The sequence below is a fragment of the Lissotriton vulgaris genome, unplaced genomic scaffold (genome assembly GCF_964263255.1).
Source record: "Lissotriton vulgaris unplaced genomic scaffold, aLisVul1.2 SCAFFOLD_758, whole genome shotgun sequence".
Lineage (NCBI taxonomy): Eukaryota > Metazoa > Chordata > Amphibia > Caudata > Salamandridae > Lissotriton > Lissotriton vulgaris.
Genome location: NW_028241353.1, coordinates 763,953 through 783,197, shown reverse-complemented (window position 1 = coordinate 783,197; position 19,245 = coordinate 763,953). Strand labels below are relative to the sequence as shown.

Genomic DNA, 19,245 nt, shown 5'->3' with positions numbered 1-19,245 from the left:
TAAGGTGTGGCTTGAAGAGGCCTGGCCAGTATAAGTAAGTTCATTTAATTGCTTCTGAAGTGTAAAAATGAGGGAGGAGGCTTGCCGGGGGTGGGCTAGATAGAGTTGCTGATCCCAATCTAAGAAGACGAGCACACGTGGTGTCATGTCTTTTCCCTGTATGTGTTGGCAATGGCAATATTTAGCCTCGATGTGTTACTCCTGTGAGTGGCATTTAGGCTTAGCTGAGTGAGCCCCCCTAAATCTTCCCAAACGTGCGTGAGAGTGCTTGGTTTACCGCTTCATGCATAATACTGTATAAGTCATTGAGAAGTTTGCTTCCATTAAAGACAAAAGTGTTGATTTTATTTACAAAAAGTGAACACTGTTTGAATGCTGCTAGTTTGCGTCCTGTTTATTTGTTTGTTATTAAAATACATCTGTGAGGTACTCCGCAATGCATTGTGTTTCAAAGTCTGTTATGAAGCTCTGTGGTTATGCTGAATAAGCAGCTACCTATGTTATATGACACCACTTTATTAATGTAATAACTGCACTTTCACACTTGCTTTATTAACCTTCCTGCTTTCTCAAATTTGCTTGAAAATGCACCATTTGTCCACTCTTTTTTCAAAATTTTCTCGGGGGGAAATCCCCCCCGAACCCTCCTTAGGGGGTTCGGGCTCGCTCGCTACGGTGCACTATGATTATCATTTTTCGCCCATCCACTTTCAAATGTCACCAGCCACCACTGCTGGCGCACAAAAAGAAAGAACTGATGTCAGCGTGCAGGAGCGACGTTTAAGTAGACACCGCAATGTCGTCTCGGCAACCACAACGCCGATGACGAACACAGAGTCGACTGACACCACCTACAGACGAGCAGGGGTACTGCTAAGAAATAATTTCTCCGGATCCAGTCTGATGCCAGGGGGTAATTCTAAGGTAAGAAATCTATAACTACTGTCTCTTTCAGATAGTCCTGGCACCAGAGGAAGTAAAGCATGTGACACCTGTTTTAGTTCCAGAGTCTCAAATATGACATAAGTTGTAGGTTTAGGAGTGGAGACTGGAATGTTCAACTTGGAAGCACCCCTCACTAAAACCTCTTGAAACTGTCAGAAGGCTCCAATCTTCGCAGAGGCAGTGATGCTGTACCCGATCACCCTTCCACCAGTGACTCCGCCACATGGGCGAACGCACTAGTGACAGGGAAAGGGGAAGTGGACAGAGAAGAGACTACTTGAGAGCTTCTGGCACCTTCACCGATTGGGTAGATCACTCTTGACCTGGACTTCGGTTTCTGTAGATGCCTAATGCACAGAACAGGGGGAAAGAGAATAAACAACCACTTCTACCTACCAACTTTCTCACTCTATGTAAATAATGAATCTTATCCTACCAGTAGTTCCCAAAGGTATTGCTACTCTTCTTTAAGATGTGTAGATACATTCAGAGAGCTTCAAGCCTGCAGGACAAAGACTAACATTACTAAATGTTCCTTACGGAAAATTCTACAACCCAGGACTAAAACCCTCTCTCTCCTTCTTTACCTGTAAGCTTTCTGTATTAGCCCCAACTGGGGTTCTGTTTATATCTGTTGATGCCTTGTGGTGAACATGCAGCTCCAAGGCTTCCAATGCTGAATGAAATGAAGCGCGCAAAAAGGAACAAGGGAGGCAAGAGGGGGAGGAAAGAGCAGGTTAAACGCAAGAAGGGAATAGCTGTTCAGCACAAGTTCGCCGACAATGGGGAAGAAGGAGAAAGCAGCCGCTGGCTTACTGTTCCTCTCGCATGCTCCGCAAGAGGTTGGTGGAGTCCGTTGAACCTTCTGAGAAGAAGTCCTCAGACGAGCTTCAGCAGAGTGAACTGGCTCCCACGACGGAAGGAGAAGAACGAAGTCTCAGTCACAGCAACAGACGGAAGAACGTTTCTTCACGAACTTCCAGAATTCACTCAAAAGTAACTTTTGACAGATGAAACTCTCTCTAGGCAAGTCTCTAGATTAGCGGACTCAAGAATATCCCAAAACTACTCCTGTCACGAATACTTGACACGGAGCGTAAGACTCTAGCTGTTACCTCAGGAACTCGAACAGGTGAAGTGCGCAGTTAGAACGCTGCGCGAGACGCACATCAACTAGCCCTCACGTACTAAACTCTGAATGACTTCAGTGGCTATCGTGGCGGCCATCTTAGGAAGGAACTAACCCCACTATGACCTGAACCTATTTACATGATAACGAAGGAATCTATTTGGAATTACACGGGTACCAAATATTTACCCGACAAGGCTTTACAATTGTCTTTCCACCATTCCCTACTCTTGGAACATAGGTAGATGCAATTTGTAAATTCCTGACAGTACCCCCTCTCAAAGACCGATTTATCGGTCCAGGTTTGAGAGGTTGCCGTGCGTGGAATCTCTTAATGAGTCGGGGAGCATGAATTTGGGCAGCTGGTTCCCACGACCTTTCCTCAGGGCCATACCCCTTCCAATCTACCAGATAAAATAGCCTACCTTTCTTGTGTTTGGAATCTAGAATGTCATGAACCTCGTACTCAGGGTGACCAGAAATAAAGAGGGGTTCAGGTGGTTTACCCAACCTCATGTTGGACTTAGACTTCTTCAGTAAGGAGACGTGGAAGACTGGATGGATCCCCAATTTAACTGGTAACTTGAGCCTCACTGTCACCGGACCCATAACCTGCTCAACTGGATAGGGACCCACAAATCTTGGTTGGAATTTTCTATTCCCTTTTAAATGAAGGTTTTTTGTGGAGAGCCACACCTGATCTCCTACTTTATATTGTGGAGCGGGTTTTCTATGTCTATCTGCACTTTTCTTGTAGACCTGTTTAGCTTTGATCAAGTTCTCTTCTGCAGACTTATGTAAAGTGGATATATTAGTCAACAAAGTCTGTACTGCGGGGACATCTAAATCCTCTTGAGGGCTAAATGGATTAGGATGGCGTCCAGAATTCAAATAAAAAGGGGAGTAACCTGTAGAAACACTTTTAGCATTATTACTAGCGAATTCTGCCATCCACAAGTGATCTGACCAGTCACCACCCTTCTCAAGGAGAAACAAACGGAGGTACTGTTCCAGTTCTTGGTTAACTCTCTCCGTCTGTCCATCCGACTCGGGGTGATAGCTGGTAGACAACCTTCTCTCAATCCCCAATCCCTTTAGATAGGCTTGCCAGAAACGGGAGATGAACTGGGGACCTCGATCAGAAACCACAATCTTGGGAACCCCATGTAGTCTTACAATATTCTCACTAAAAGCTTGTGCTAATTCTGGAGCAGTAGGGGTACCGGACATGGCAATAAAGTGACTCATCTTGGTGAAAGTATCCACAATCACCAGGATAGTATTGAATCCCTTACTGACCGGCAAATCTACAATCAAATCCATTGATATTGTATGCCATGGATGGGTCGGGGTAGGAAGGGGTTGCAGCAATCCTTGTGGAGCCTGCCGACTAGGTTTACCCCTGGCACACAGTTCACATGACTGCACATATTGCTGGACATGAGAGGACAACCCAGGCCACCAAAAATAGCGCTGAACTAAATCCAAAGTCTTAGAAACTCCTTTATGACCGGCCAAAGGATGATCATGACAGTTTTGCAAGGCTCTTTGTTGGAGAGGAATGGTTGGGAGATACAAGGCTCCTTTGTAGTAGGGTAAACATTGGATTAACTCTCTCCCCTCACCCGATTGAACCCACTTCTGCATTTCTTCTGAAGATAATCCCTTCCGCACCTCTTCTTGAAAGTTACTCAGAGAAAGAGCACAAATGATTTTAGTCTCTGGGATGATTGGTTGAGGTTCAACAGGATGTTCACAGTCGTCGGTATCCAAGCGAGAAAGCGCATCCGCCTTTCCATTCTTTGTTCCAGGGCGAAAAGTGAGCACAAAATCAAAATCTGCAAAATACAAGGACCAACGTAACTGTCGAGGAGTGAGGGTCTTTGCGGACTTCAAGAATTGTAGATTCTTGTGATCAGTAAACACAGTCACAGTATGTTTAGCCCCCAGCAGATAATGCCTCCAGTCCTCAAAGGCATCCTTAACCGCTAGCAGTTCCTTTTCTGCAATGGTGTAGTTCAGTTCTGCTGGATTTAATTTTCTAGAGCGATATGCTACCGGATGCAACTGACCAGTCTGGGAATGTCGTTGCGAGAGAACTCCTCCGATAGCCTGATCGGATGCATCTGCTTCTACAAAGAAGGGTTCTTCCGGGTTGGCATGCAAAAGAATAGGAGCAGACACAAATCTTTCTTTGAGATGACTAAAAGCCTGAGCAGCTGCTCTGGTCCACTCGAACGGCACACCTTTCTTTAGTAAACGGGTGATGGGTGCAATCAAGTGTGAAAAACTCTGGATGAAGCGCCAATAGAAGTTTGCGAATCCCAAAAATCGCTGTATCTCCTTGACACTCCGTGGTTCTGGCCAATCCTTGACGGCTTGCACTTTTCCTTGATCCATGGTGATTCCATGTGGAGAAAGGATGAATCCTAGAAACTCCACCGTGGTAGCGTGAAAAACACATTTTTCCAGTTTTACATATAAATGATGTGTTCTCAAACGCTCCAACACCATTCTGACGTGCTTAGGATGGTCTTGGGTATTCTGAGAGTAGATCAAGATATCGTCCAGATAAACTATCGCCACCTTGTCAATCAAATCACTCAGAATGTCATTTATGAAATGCTGAAACACTGCAGGTGCATTACACAACCCAAAGGGCATCACGCAATATTCAAAGAGGCCAAACTTGGTACGAAAGGCCGTCTTCCACTCGTGCCCCTCTTTCATCCGCACCAAGTGGTACGCCCCTCGCAAGTCAAGCTTGGTGAAAATCTGTGCTTCTTTGAGTTGATCCAGAAGAACTGAAATCAAAGGCAAGGGGTATCGATTTTTGATTGTTACTAAATTCAAGGCGCGATAATCAATGCAGGTTCTCAGACTGCCTTCTTGTTTCTTTGGAATAAAAAATAACGGGGAGGATACCGGGGACTGCGATGGTCTGATGAATCCATTGGCCAGATATCGATCCAGATACTCCTTGAGATGGTTATTTTCAGCTTCGGTCAGAGCATAAATCCGACTGCAAGGCAGTACTGCTCCTGGAACCAGATCAATCGTACAATCGTAGGAACGGTGTGGTGGTAACACCTCCGCTTCCCGTTCACTAAAGACCATCTTCAAATCCTGATATTCGGGAGGAATTTCTCCAGCATTAATTACACAGACTGACTGACCTCCATACGATAGTAAAGAAGCAAGGGAGTTCTCCTCGGAGGGTTCTTGGGGCCCATAACAATGTTCCTGACAAAAGCTTGACTGCATACTGACAGTTCGATTCGTCCAATCAATGGTCGGATTGTGTAAAGTCAGCCAAGGTAGACCCAAAATCAATTGGAACTGAGGGGCGTCTATTAAATTGAATTGCATCACTTCTCGATGCCCATCCGATTGAATCAGTTCCAATTCTTCCGTATGACTGATAATTGGCCCAGATGATAAGTTGGTTCCGTCAACGGCTCTCACTGGCTCGGGTCTTTCTTTCTTTATGGCTTGAATTCCCATGCTTCGCGCATACCTTATGTCACAGAAATTTCCTGTGGCCCCAGAATCCAACATAATAGCCACTCCAGAAATCTGTCGTCCACGGAATTTTAAGGTCATGTGAAGGATTACATGTGGGATACACGACTGAAGAGTGTTTAGGATTAAATGCGGATCCGGAGTCGTCTTGTTCTCCTGCACCACCAGAGCGACTCCGTCTACTGATGGCCCCCCTCGTTTCCCTTAAACGGTATTCTGGGGCGCTTAGGACAATCCTTTACAAAGTGGCCAGCGATCCCACAATAAAGGCACAATTTCTTCAAACGCCGATCCTCCTTCTCCTCTTTACTCAATGGCCCACGGACGGCTCCAATTTGCATGGGTTCTGCTTCATTACTCCCTCCAGAACCTTTCTCGAACCGAGCCCGGTCGAATCGAGGAACATTTACTCTCCAATCTTTTCTTCTTTCTCCTCTACGCTCTGAATGACGAAAATCCAACTCCAAAACTAAATCCACCAATGCAGACAGTTCAGTGGGCCGGTTTGGAACTTGGGCTAAAGTATCTTTAATCTCATCTTTCAGTCCTCGATAAAATAAGGCCGCTCGTTTCTCCTCCGGCCAGTTGGTTTCCACAATTAACTTATTAAACTGCGTCAGATATGATAGCAGATCTTTAGAACCCTGACGCAATTCCAGCAGCTCATTATCAGTGGCCTGAGAAATCCTTCTCCTGTCAAAAATTCTGAGGAACTCAGCTTTGAACTTAACAAAATCACAAAGGATTGGGTCATCTTCGCTCACCAAGGGCATTGCCCAATTAGCAGCATCCCCACTTAGATAGGACAAAATAAATGCTACTCTGGATTGGGCATCGGGAAAAAGGGTTGGGCGGCACATGAAATGAAGGGAGCATTGAGTTAAAAAGAGTTGGGCTTTTTGCGGATCCCCCGAGAATCTCTCGGGAGCTGCCAAAGGAATTAACGGGGAGACTGAATGGATTACCTGAGCTACTGATTTAGGATCTGAACTTACAGAACTGGTGTGGGACGTAGATGGACCCTGAACAGGATTTCCCATTACTAACCCATCCATCTTCTGAGCTAACACTCTATTTTCTTGCCTAGAAGCCTCCAACTCTAATTTTAAACTTTTATTTTCCTCTCTTACTGCTCCTAACTCCCGCTGGATACCCGCTAACATGTCTCCCAGTTCCTTTAGATTTAAGCCCTCCACCATACTGCCTGGGCGAAGTGAATACTTGGGCACTTCAATCTGTCAGAAGGCTCCAATCTTCGCAGAGGCAGTGATGCTGTACCCGATCACCCTTCCACCAGTGACTCCGCCACATGGGCGAACGCACTAGTGACAGGGAAAGGGGAAGTGGACAGAGAAGAGACACCTTGAGAGCTTCTGGCACCTTCACCGATTGGGTAGATCACTCTTGACCTGGACTTCGGTTTCTGTAGATGCCTAATGCACAGAACAGGGGGAAAGAGAATAAACAACCACTTCTACCTACCAACTTTCTCACTCTATGTAAATAATGAATCTTATCCTACCAGTAGTTCCCAAAGGTATTGCTACTCTTCTTTAAGATGTGTAGATACATTCAGAGAGCTTCAAGCCTGCAGGACAAAGACTAACATTACTAAATGTTCCTTACGGAAAATTCTACAACCCAGGACTAAAACCCTCTCTCTCCTTCTTTACCTGTAAGCTTTCTGTATTAGCCCCAACTGGGGTTCTGTTTATATCTGTTGATGCCTTGTGGTGAACATGCAGCTCCAAGGCTTCCAATGCTGAATGAAATGAAGCGCGCAAAAAGGAACAAGGGAGGCAAGAGGGGGAGGAAAGAGCAGGTTAAACGCAAGAAGGGAATAGCTGTTCAGCACAAGTTCGCCGACAATGGGGAAGAAGGAGAAAGCAGCCGCTGGCTTACTGTTCCTCTCGCATGCTCCGCAAGAGGTTGGTGGAGTCCGTTGAACCTTCTGAGAAGAAGTCCTCAGACGAGCTTCAGCAGAGTGAACTGGCTCCCACGACGGAAGGAGAAGAACGAAGTCTCAGTCACAGCAACAGACGGAAGAACGTTTCTTCACGAACTTCCAGAATTCACTCAAAAGTAACTTTTGACAGATGAAACTCTCTCTAGGCAAGTCTCTAGATTAGCGGACTCAAGAATATCCCAAAACTACTCCTGTCACGAATACTTGACACGGAGCGTAAGACTCTAGCTGTTACCTCAGGAACTCGAACAGGTGAAGTGCGCAGTTAGAACGCTGCGCGAGACGCACATCAACTAGCCCTCACGTACTAAACTCTGAATGACTTCAGTGGCTATTGTGGCGGCCATCTTAGGAAGGAACTAACCCCACTATGACCTGAACCTATTTACATGATAACGAAGGAATCTATTTGGAATTACACGGGTACCAAATATTTACCCGACAAGGCTTTACAATTGTCTTTCCACCATTCCCTACTCTTGGAACATAGGTAGATGCAATTTGTAAATTCCTGACAGAAACGTTGAAATGTCATTAACTGGTGAGATCCGTGGAGGAGGCGAATCCATCAGTATAGGTGAATATCTGCCAGTGCTTGACGAGGAAGTATCTCTGGTATGTCTGGAATGAGACCTCCGTCTATGATGGCAATGATGTGAATGAGAAGAGGATCTATGACTACAAGAACGATGCCTCATGAAGAAGATGGTGGAGGAGGCGGAGGAGAAGGAGGCAGTGGAGGAGGAGGCAGTGGAGGAGGAGGAGGCGGAGGAGGCGCTGGAGGAGGCGGCGGCAGAGGAGTCGTACATCTTAGTTCCACATTTGGAAGAGGTTGTGGAGTCTGCTCATGAGATACTGTAGAAGAAACGAGCCTAGGTGAAGAATAGGTTCAGGAATAATTCGAATCGGACGTTTAAATAAGTCTCCTCTTCTTACATGCCTCCTGAAGGCTTGAAAATGGTGACAAAGTTCCTGAGGAGGTTCTTTGACTCCCTCTCGACGTCGATCTACTTGTCGACGGCGACCATTGACGTCGTCTAGAAGGAGGATCTTGCTTCATCATCGAGCGCCGCCCTCTCGGCGTCGACTGATGGTGGGAGTGTGTCGTTCAGCGACTTTGCAGGTGAGACAAGGTTCTCGACAGCAACCTATGAGGAGTCACTGTCGGCGGTGGACTTTCTGAAGCCGAATGAGGTGGTATCATTGCTGGTTTCGAAGTCGACGTTGATGATCTTTTTCTCGACGTGGAACGTCGATGTCCTTTGGACCCAGAGCCCTGAGTCGATGGCGAACAGGTCGGCGCTGTACCATCTCTCGACGTCCTCGACCGAGACCAGCGCCATTTTTCAGCCCTTCCTCTGCTGGGCAGCCCCCAGAGGCTGAAGCCAGAGCTCTGGTAGAGGAATGATCCTTCTCTCTTCTGCTCCTTGAAGCCGGATTTTCTTTCGGTCACACAGAGTACACTTAGAGAAGGTTTTCCAGATGGAACAAGCATCAGGAGCATGAGAAGCAGGAAGACAAATTATGCACAATCTGTGAGGATCAGTCTTGGTCTTCTCCCTACCACAGTCTGGGCACTTATCAAAAAGAGATGGCATTTTTGAGTGAAAAAGTTTCCGTTAGAAAAAGACAGAAACACAAAGAGGAAGACCAAAGACGTTGGGTAAAGTAATTTGCTAAATTCAGAAGTGAATTTTGAACAGAAACACCAACATGGTAGAGCTCAAGGCTCCAGGGTCCTGAAAGCAGAAGCCGTAAAAAAGAACTGAAGTAACTGCCATTAGCTGTGCATGATGGGCTACTGGTGGTCTCTGGGATCTTAAAGGCACAGCGTCTATTTTCAAAGACATATAATGGCAGCCTACGGGGCTATTCTGTCCTTTCTTCTCTATCATGAAAAAACTGTTATTCTGTGTGTTTTATACTACAAAAAAGACACAAATTTAGTATACTGGCTACCTTTTTTTTAATTCTTTATGAGGATGCAGCCAGTGTAGCCTATGTATTTAGGCTGCATTATTGTCTTTCCATCTCTTAAGGGTCTTTGCAGGCCTTCCTGAAGAAAGGCGAAAAATATCCACTTAAGAAGATATATCTAAAGAAGTGCTCCGGAGTACCCACACGTGGGCAGGACTATTCAAGTGCTTATGACTATACCTGGAAACCCCCCACGAGAGAACAGCTGTTGCAACAAGTGACGGCCATCTTGGAAGTATAGAAAACCACATTTTAAGATGGCGCAGTCTTGAAAGGATTGCCAAAGCCAGTGGAGGTAGAGAGGCCGGGATGAGCGAGAAAACGACCTGCAGCAGTGCTCATTTTAAGAGGCACAGAATAAAATAACAAGAAAAGTAGTCTATTAACTGCAATGGAAGTACATGCTGAACCAATCAAAATGCAGGGTTAAACCTAAATGCTGCAGGGGTCAAATACAGGGGATTAAAACAGACAAGAAAGCTACTCAACCATGAGCAAGGGACAGACCCAAAGGTCACTCTAAGTATATGTTAAAATTTTGGTTACATTGCGGTGTGCGATAGACAAATAAACTGTTGTGAGACCACAAAAAGTGCTTTGTAAGCCTCTGAAGTCGCTACTCACGAAGTATTAACGCACACATGACAGCAGTCAATCACAGCAACACTATTAAATCAGTTTGCGTGTGCAGACACACAGCATGTTAAAACACACAAGGCTTCACATTATACTTGCTGGAACATCACTTTATTGGGAATTCATAAGAGGCCATCATTCACCTGCAAATACCAAAACTCACCTCAAAGCAGAACTCCTGGCCGAGGATGCTGCTGTGCACTGGCTTCACAATGGAGTCCTCATCTAGATTGAGCTCCAGAGCCTCGGCTGCACTGCTCGGGCTGAGCAGTGACTCGTGGGAGTGGGACTCCTTGAAGCTCTGCATCAGCCTGGCCCTTGGGAAGTAAAGACGAATGGTGAGGAGTGTGAGCTCACAGCTGATGCACATGTGGCTCAGAAGGAGAGGCAGAAGAAAAACACATCTAGGATTGGTGGAAGACCATCAAAAAGACACACGATTACAACACATCAGCACACTAGAAGACCACAGGTAGAGGCAGGAGATAAAAACACCTAGTATCAGTAGAGTACCATCAGAAGAGGCAGGATTAAATCACACCTAGAAGCGTGGAAGATCGCAGGGAGCGGTGGGAGAAAAACACACAAGTTATGTGTTGAGTATCATCGGAAGAGACAGGATTACAACATATCTAGCACCCTAGAAGGCCACAGGGGGAGACAGGATTAAATCACATCTAGCACCCTAGAGGACTAGAGGGAGAGGCTGGAGAAAAACACACCTAGTACTCATGAAGGACCTTCGGAAGAGGCAGAATTACAACACATCTAGCTCCCTAGAGGACCACAGGGAGAGGCATTAGAAAAACACACCTAGTATTAGTGGAGTACCATCAGAAGAGGCAGGAGAAAAAACACACCTAGTATCCATGAAGGCCCATCAGAAGAGGCAGGATTACAACACATCTAGCACTCTAGAACGCCACAGGGAGAGGCAGGAGAAAAACACACCTAGTATTAGTGGAGTACCATCAGAAGAGGCAGGTTTAAATCACATCTAACACCCTAGGGGGGCACCCGGAGAGGCAGGAGAAAGACCTATCTAGTATCTGTTGAGGACCATCGCAAAAGGCAGGATTACAACACATCTAGCACCCTTTAGGGCCACAAGTAGAGGCAGCAGAAAAGCACACCTAGTATCAGTGGAGGACCATCAAAAGAGGCAGGATTACATTGACAACACATCTAGCACCCCAGAACGCCACAGGGAGAGGCAGGAGAACTAGTACCCCTGTGGGACAAAAGGGAAAGGCTGGAAGAATGGGTGGGACTTGAATGAGGGATGCACTAGACAGCTGAACCTGAGGGCCCATAGCTAGAGCATGAACATGAGCGCACACAGCATCCTTGAGGGACCAGGACTGATGGGTGGGACTTAAATGAGCGTTGCACTAGACAGCTCCCGGCTATTGTTTTAGAGAAGGGTTCTGCATGGCGGTTTCACCAAGCGTGTTACAATAACAAGTGTGTCCTTGGGTAGCAAAGATTTACGGAGCAGTTTAGAAAAGTATTGTGCAGATATATACTGGCACACAAAGAACAGGCTGCAATGGAGACCTGCAGGAACTTCAAACTGACTAAACCTTGGGATGTTTGTTTGAGGCTGTTCAGAGGAGCATTTTTTTATCTGGAGCCTGTTCAGGACTTGGTGCACTGGTCTGACTCTGTAAAACAGCGTAGATGAGCCATTCACTTTGTCTTTGCTTTTCCTGTTGAGCACTAGAAAATGGAACAGGTTTGGACAGGCATTCGCCCTGCAGTGGGAGTTATCATGTTGCAGAGATTGTGGCTTGCTGTTTGAGGAGAAAGCTGCCTGTTTCTTTTGCTGCTTTTCCAAAGCCTAACATTATGATGTGATACAGAGGGGATGGTTGTATGTGAGCATACTGCTGACAAAAATATCATCTGACATAAGAACACAAGTTACTTACCTGTAAACTGTGGTTCTCCAGTATTGGTGTCTTTCATAGATTCACATGCTTGAATATTCCCCGTCGTCGAAGTGGGAGTCCCACGGTACATAAAATAGCAGTAATATATGTATGTATAAGTAAACTCATTATAATTATAAAAATACATATACATATATAAAATACAGTAAAATATACATAAAACTCAAAAGTACCATAGAACAGAATAGGCCCATAGAAAGCCTAAGGGAGAAACCAACTATGCAACATATCAGTGTCATTATGTTTTGGTCCAAATTCTGGCCAATCAGGCCGCAGCTCCCTCTAGAACCTTCTCCTCAGAAGCCCAAGACCTCAGATTTTCTTAGCACAGAGTAACCAAAAGTGCCTGAGGAGAAGAGAGCCTCTGAGGGGAGGGCGGGAGGGTCGCATGTGAATCTATGAAAGACACCAATACTGGAGAACCACAGTTTACAGGTTAGTAACTTATGTTCTTCTCCAGTATTAGGGGTGTCTTTCATAGATTCACATGCTTGAATAAGAGTAGAAAGCAGTAATCATCATATAAGTCATAAAGGTAACAGACAACTCAAGTATATAAGAAAATAGCATCTTAAAAGAAAACCTTTATGACTGGAGGCGGGTAGCAGCAGAGGCACACCTTTAATGGAAAAGATTCCGCAGCACCGCTTGTCCCACTGCTGCATCTGCGGCATCAGTTGACTGCAGACAGTAGTGCTTCGTAAAAGTATGGCTGCTCGACCACGTAGCAGCTCTGCAGATGTGTCGCAGAGGTACCCCCGCAAAGAGGGCAGTAGAAGCTGACACAGCTCTGGTTGAGTGGGCACGTACTGGAGCTGGAAGAGGCTTACCAGCCCGCTGGTGACAAAAGGTAATAGTGGAAGAAATCCACCTAGTAATACTTTGTTTGGTAACAGGCTGACCTTTAGAGATCAGACCATAGGCCACGAACAGTTGATCAGATTTCCTGAATGATGCAGTGCGCTGAATGTAAAACTTGAGGCAATGTTTTATATCCAGGGAATGTAATGAGCGTTCCGCAGGAGTTTGCGGATCCGGAAAGAAAGTTTTTAAAATGATTGGTTCATTGAGATGAAAATCGCTGGGAACTTTCGGGATAAACTTGGGGTTAGTACGTAATGTCACAGCATCCTTTGAAAACTGGAGAAAAGGAGGCTGGATTGTGAATGCCTGAATGTCACTGACACGCCTGGATGACGTCTAGGCGAGTAACAGGGCAACTTTCCACGTGAGGAATTTCAAGCTTGCTGAATGGATGGGTTCAAATGGAGGTAGGAGGAGCTGAGACAAGACTAGGTTTAAGCGCCAAGTAGGCGGAGGCCGTCGAATGGGTGGAAACATTCGGAAGAGACCTTTGAAAAACTGTTGAATGATTCTTGATGAATACAGTGAAGTAGATCCATCATGGCGGAACCGGGAAAGAGCCGCTAGAAATACCTTCAGAGTGGAGTGGGAAAGTCCTGACTTTGCAAGTGATAAGAAGAAAGGCAGAATCTGTTCTGGTTTAGCCGTCATTGGATCCTCACCACCCCTTGTTGTAAATATTTTTGTCCACCCTAAGCGTGGAAGGGTATTCTCAGATGTGAGACCCTTGCTCATTGCACCATCAGGATTCAAGCAAACCGGGCCGAAGACGGCTGTAATGCCAGAAACCGGTCCCCGGGAGCTTGTTTCCTTCCCAGTGTAAGAATTGGCTTTTGTAGTTTGGTTTGCCCTGTTCCCATCATGCACTGGGACAGGAACAGACTAATTTGCATACAGCCAGGTTCTGAAACTGGGATGGTGCAGTGAGCTAAAAAACGGTGTTGGATCCAGCCCTGATCTCTTGACTGGGTGAGAGCTTTCTGCTTAATTCAGAGACTCTGTCCCTCACCGCCCCTTGTTGTAAATGTCATTGGATCCAAGGCCTTGGAGTGACACCAGACACAGAAACGCTTCCACTTCAGCTTATAGGTTTTAATGGTGGAAGGAGCACGGGCGTGCGCTAACACCTTCCTACAGTCTGCGTCGATGGTCAGACTCGCAAATTCATGGTGCTCAGGTTCCAGGCATGGAGTTGAAAGCATGCTGGATCCGGATGGCAAATCTGCCCTTGTTGCATCGTGAGGAGGTGAGGCAACGGATGAAGCGGAATTGGCTCGCTCTGGGAGAACAAGAGGAGGTCCGGGAACCGTGGACGTCTCGGCCACTTGGGTGCGATCAAGATGATTTGGCAGGGTTGAAGCCTCATCCTGTGCAACAAGCGTGGAATCAGAGGAAGCGGAGGAAAAGCGTAGCTGAATGCGTTCGACCAGCTGATCGAAAATGCATTTCCGCTCGACTCTCTGTGGGGATGAAGACTTGCAAAGCGTTGGCATTTCTTGTTGGTGACAGTCGCAAAAAGATCTATCTGCGGATGGCCCCACTGGCGGAAAATGAACTCCAGAGTTGGTTGATTGAGTTCCCACTCGTGGTTGTCAGAGAAAGACCTGCTGAGTGTGTCCGCCAGAACATTGGAAACACCCGGCACATGAATGGCAGTGAGGTGAATCTGGTGACGAATCGCCCAAGTCCATATCTCCTGTGCTTATTGGGAAAGCAAAAGGGATCTGGTGCCTCCCTGCTTGTTCAGGTAATGTATGCTGGTGGTGTTGTCTGTTCTTACCAGCAGAGATTGACCTTGAACGATCCGTTGGAAAGATTTCAAGGCCAGGAAGATCGCCAGGAGTTCTAGGCGATTTATATGCCAAGTGCGTTGGACCGCAGTCCATTTTCCTTGCACTGAGAGGCCTTCGAGATGTGCCCCCCAGCCCTCCAGGGATGCATCGGTCGTAAGAGTTAGAGTTGGAGTAACGTCTCGAAAAGACCGACCCTTTGAAATGTTTGGAGGGTGAGCCCACCACTCCAGAGCCTTTTGGATACGGGGCGTGAGAAGGATCCTGTCGTTGAACGATCCTGAAACCTGCTTCCACTGCTTGTCTAATTCCTCTTGGATGACTATCATAAGTCTGCAGTGGGGAATCAACTGTATGGCAGAAGAAGCCATGCCGAGGAATGATTTCAACATCCTGACTGAAACGTACAGTTTTGACTGGAGTGATCGTACCATCTGGAGCATACGGTCTTGTCGTTCTTGGGAGACAAAAGCCATTGCCAGATGAGAATCTAGTGAGGCTCCTAGAAAATCTCGCCGTTGAGATGCGCCAAAGTGTGACTTTTGGCAATTCATGGAAAGTCCCAAGTCTTGAAACAGGGAGAGGCAAGTCTGTGTATGCTGGATTGCCAGTTGAAGATTCGGAGCCTTTATGAGACAATCGTCCAGGTATGGATAAAATTGTATGCCTCGTAGGCGTAGAAAGGCAGCTACCGGGGCCATGATCTTGGTAAAGACCCTCGGTGCTGAGCGGAGGCCGAATGGAAGGACCTTGAATTGGAAATGTAAGTGTCCAACAGTGAAGCGCAGATACTTCCTGTGTTTGGGGTGGATTGGCACATGGAAGTATGCGTCCTGGAGCTCGATCGTTGAGAAGAATTCCCCTGGATTGAGGTAATTGAGGATTTGAAGCAGAGTTAACAACTGGAAGGTTTTTGCAGTGAGGAATTTGTTCAGGGCCCGTAAATCCAAAATTGGACGCCACTCTCCCGACTTTTTCTTTACTAAGAAAAACCGGGAATAGAATCCCTTGCCGCATTGCTCCAGCAGGAACTACCTCGATGGCCCCTTTTTGGATCATCAGTTTTACCTGAGGCAAAAGTTCTTTGAGGTGGGGAGAGGGTGGTCCCGAGGGTGGATGAGTGGGAGGGAATTTTGTGAATTCCAAGGTATGGCCTTTGGAGATAACGTCCAGAACCCATCAGTCGGAGGTGATTTCGGACCATTTGCAAATGTACTTTGAGATGGGACCTCCAAGATGCACTGTTGGCAGACGAAAGGAACTGAGACTGTCACTGGTTTTTTTTTTTTGCGCCACTTCTATAAGTCATTTTCGGTTGGTATGGTCTGGAAGAAGACTGGCGATTTTGGTTTTGGTATGAACCTCTCTGTCGGTTATCGCTGTAGGTATTGTATGAGCGATACTTGCCTGTGCCACGAAAAGTAGAAGAGCCACCGCCTCTACCTCGTGCCCTCCGAAAGGGTCGCTTTTTGTATTGGAGAGTGGCTAAGGACTTAGCGGTGTCAGTGTCCTTTTTGATTCTTTCAAGAGCATCGTCCACATGCTTGCCAAATAAAGACTCTCCATCGTACGGTAAGTCAAGGACCTTTGCTTGTACTTCCGGGCGAAAGGTTGTAGATTTCAGCTAGCCTTGACGCCTCAAAACTGCTGCCCCAGCTAGTTGACGAAAGCCCGTGGATGAGATGTCAAGCGCGCATTCAATAATCTCAGACGAGATTACCTCTCCCTCCTGAATAATGGCCTGCGCCTCTGCACGGATGGCTTCAGGTATCTGGGGAATTAGTGCGGCAATCTCGGACCACATCTGGCGGTCGTAGCGGCCCAGAATAGCTAAGGTATTTGCCGCTCTAACAGTAGTGGCCGCCATTGTAGTGAACTTTTTTCCTATAGAGTCCAACTTGCGGCCTTCCTGATCAGGAGGAGACATGAGTGGTGTAGCCGGATTACGAGATCTTTTCTGTGCTGCTTGAGTAATAACGGACTCTGCTTTAGGTTGTGACACCAAACAGGCTGGAGCAGACATTGGAGCCTTATATTTTTTGTCCAATCTGGGCAAGACAGCAGGCACTGAATTGGGATGTTCCATTAATTTAAGACCCTCAGTCCAAATAAAGTCTATAATTGGAATGGTGTGTGATTGTCTTTGTGAAACATCTTTAAAATCATATAAGAAACATTCACTCTCATGTTGTTGTTTCTCGACAGTGAGGTGAAAGCGTTTCGCTGCACGGACCATTAAAGAATGGAAGTTTGCAATATCCACTGGAGGGGATGCAAGAGGTGAGGTGGGAGGAGTGGAAGGTGTTTGTGCCCTGTAATTGTCCCACTCATTCATATCGTCGTCATCGTCATCAGTGTCCCGAGGTGCAGGGTCCTCATTATCCGTGTCAGGACGAGTTCCTTCCGGAGCAGCGGATGGAGTCGGAGCAGGTGGTTGAGGTTGAGGTTGGGGAGGAGGTTGTGATGCTGGGGAGGCAAGTGTAGATGGAGGGAACCTGCGGTTATAGTCATCAAGTATGTGCTGTAGATTTTTGACTAATGATAAAGGTATTTGTGTAACTGGTTCTGAAGTTATTGTTTCTGCTTCGTCAACAGGAAATAAATCATTCCCACTTTCGACGTATTCCCCTTCGTCTCCATCATCACTGTACTCTTGGCATTTAATGTGCAAGTCTGATGGACTAGATGCCTGTCCAAACAGTTGTTCCCCTTCAGATTCATGGTCGGATTCTTCACCTCCTGACTGAAACAATTTTTCTGGAAGACGGGCTCCACTCCATATTGGACTGAGCTGAATGAGAGGCACTGTTCTCAATGTAGAAGCCGTAACAACTGTAAAAGTGGTAGCTGTGGTAGGAGGATGAAGAGAAGCCGACGAGCCTTTTGATGAAATTGGAGGTTTTTTCGTCGTCGACGAAGATTTCTTGTCCGTCGACGGAGTCGTCGACGGAGTCGTCGACGGTATTGGTGCTTTAGTCGTCGACGTTGAAGCAGCCATCGACGAAGTCGTCGATGATGTAGTGATGGCCGCCGACGAAGGCGTCGTCGACGAGGCCGTCGTCGACGATGATGGGCCCGTCGACGAGCTTCTTTTGGATGACTTAATCTTCGTCGTCGGAGTTCGCGTCGACGACTGATCCGTCGACGGTGTTGACGTCGACGATGACTTCTTCGTGGACGGTACTAATTTGAGAGTCGTTGACGAGATTTTAATAATCGACGTAACGGGTCTCGTTGCTTGAGCTGTTGTCGACGAGGTGGTCATCGTCGACGCTGTAGAAGAAGACATAGAACATGTCGTCGTCGACATAGATGTGACAGACTTCGTCGTCGCTGAAGAGGTCGACGGGCGCGTCAACGAGCCCGTCGATGAGCCAATGCCAGATTTCTGAGAGGAAGGCAAGGCTTTGGGCGCAGACGTCAGAAAACCAGGTCCCGTAGACGTGCCCTGAAGCAAATCCTGTGGGGAAACATTCCTGGAGGACTCCAACAGTCTACTCTTCTTAAGAAAAGGAGATGGAACCTCTGTTTCTGACCCACGCTTCTGAGAGGATCTGGAAACACCAGAAGTAGAACTTTCAGCATCAGAAACCACAGACTCTGAAGTCTTCAACTTCTGTAGCCACAGAAGGAGACGGGCCTCTCTATCCCTCAGAGTCTTAGGGGGAAAAGTGCGACAGTACTTACAGTTCTTCACCTCATGGTCTGGGTAGAGACAGTAAATACATTTACTGTGAGGATCCTCATGAAAAAGGCGCAGTTTACCACAAGAAGGGCAAGCTTTAAACAAAGATTTTTTATTAGAAGACATTATGAAGAAATAACAGCTAGTGTTGAAGAAAAAACTGAGCAGAGCTCAGGGAGACTCCCTTCACACGACGTGAGGTAGAAAATCTGAGGTCTTGGGCTTCTGAGGAGAAGGTTCTAGAGGGAGCTGCGGCCTGATTGGCAGGAATTTGGACCAAAACATAATGACACTTATATGTTGCATAGTTGATTTCTCCCTTAGGCTTTCTATGGGCCTATTCTGTTCTATGGTACTTTTGAGTTTTATGTATATTTTACTGTATTTTATATATGTATATGTATTTTTATCATTATAATTATAATGATTTTACTTATACATACATATATTACTGCTATTTTATGTACCGTGGGACTCCCACTTCGACGACGGGGAATATTCAAGCATGTGAATCTATGAAAGACACCCCTAATACTGGAGAAATATATTTTCCTAAATTACATTTACAAAACTATCATCCCAGTGGGTGTAGATTTTCTGTTATAAACTCCAAACGGGCAGCATTGCTGTAAATGATATTAAGAACATGCTATTTTTGCCAGATGGGATTAAGGACATGCTATTTTTGCCAGATGATATTTTGTCCACTATATAGTCTGGTACCACACCCAGGACAATAAAGTTTAGCCCCTGCTTGGGAGCTACGTCCACTTGAGGCT

General features: G+C 46.4%; 1 protein-coding gene across 1 annotated transcript in view; it reads right to left on the bottom strand.

Annotated features, from left to right (window-relative positions):
• LOC147671313 (ras GTPase-activating protein nGAP-like) overlaps positions 1-19,245 on the bottom strand; it is a 541,239-nt gene that overhangs the window by 137,011 nt on the left and 384,983 nt on the right. Inside the window, exon 4 of the mRNA XM_086948081.1 lies at positions 10,339-10,492. Coding sequence (XP_086804207.1) covers positions 10,339-10,492 — 154 coding nt within the window. The remainder of the gene's footprint in view (positions 1-10,338; positions 10,493-19,245) is intronic.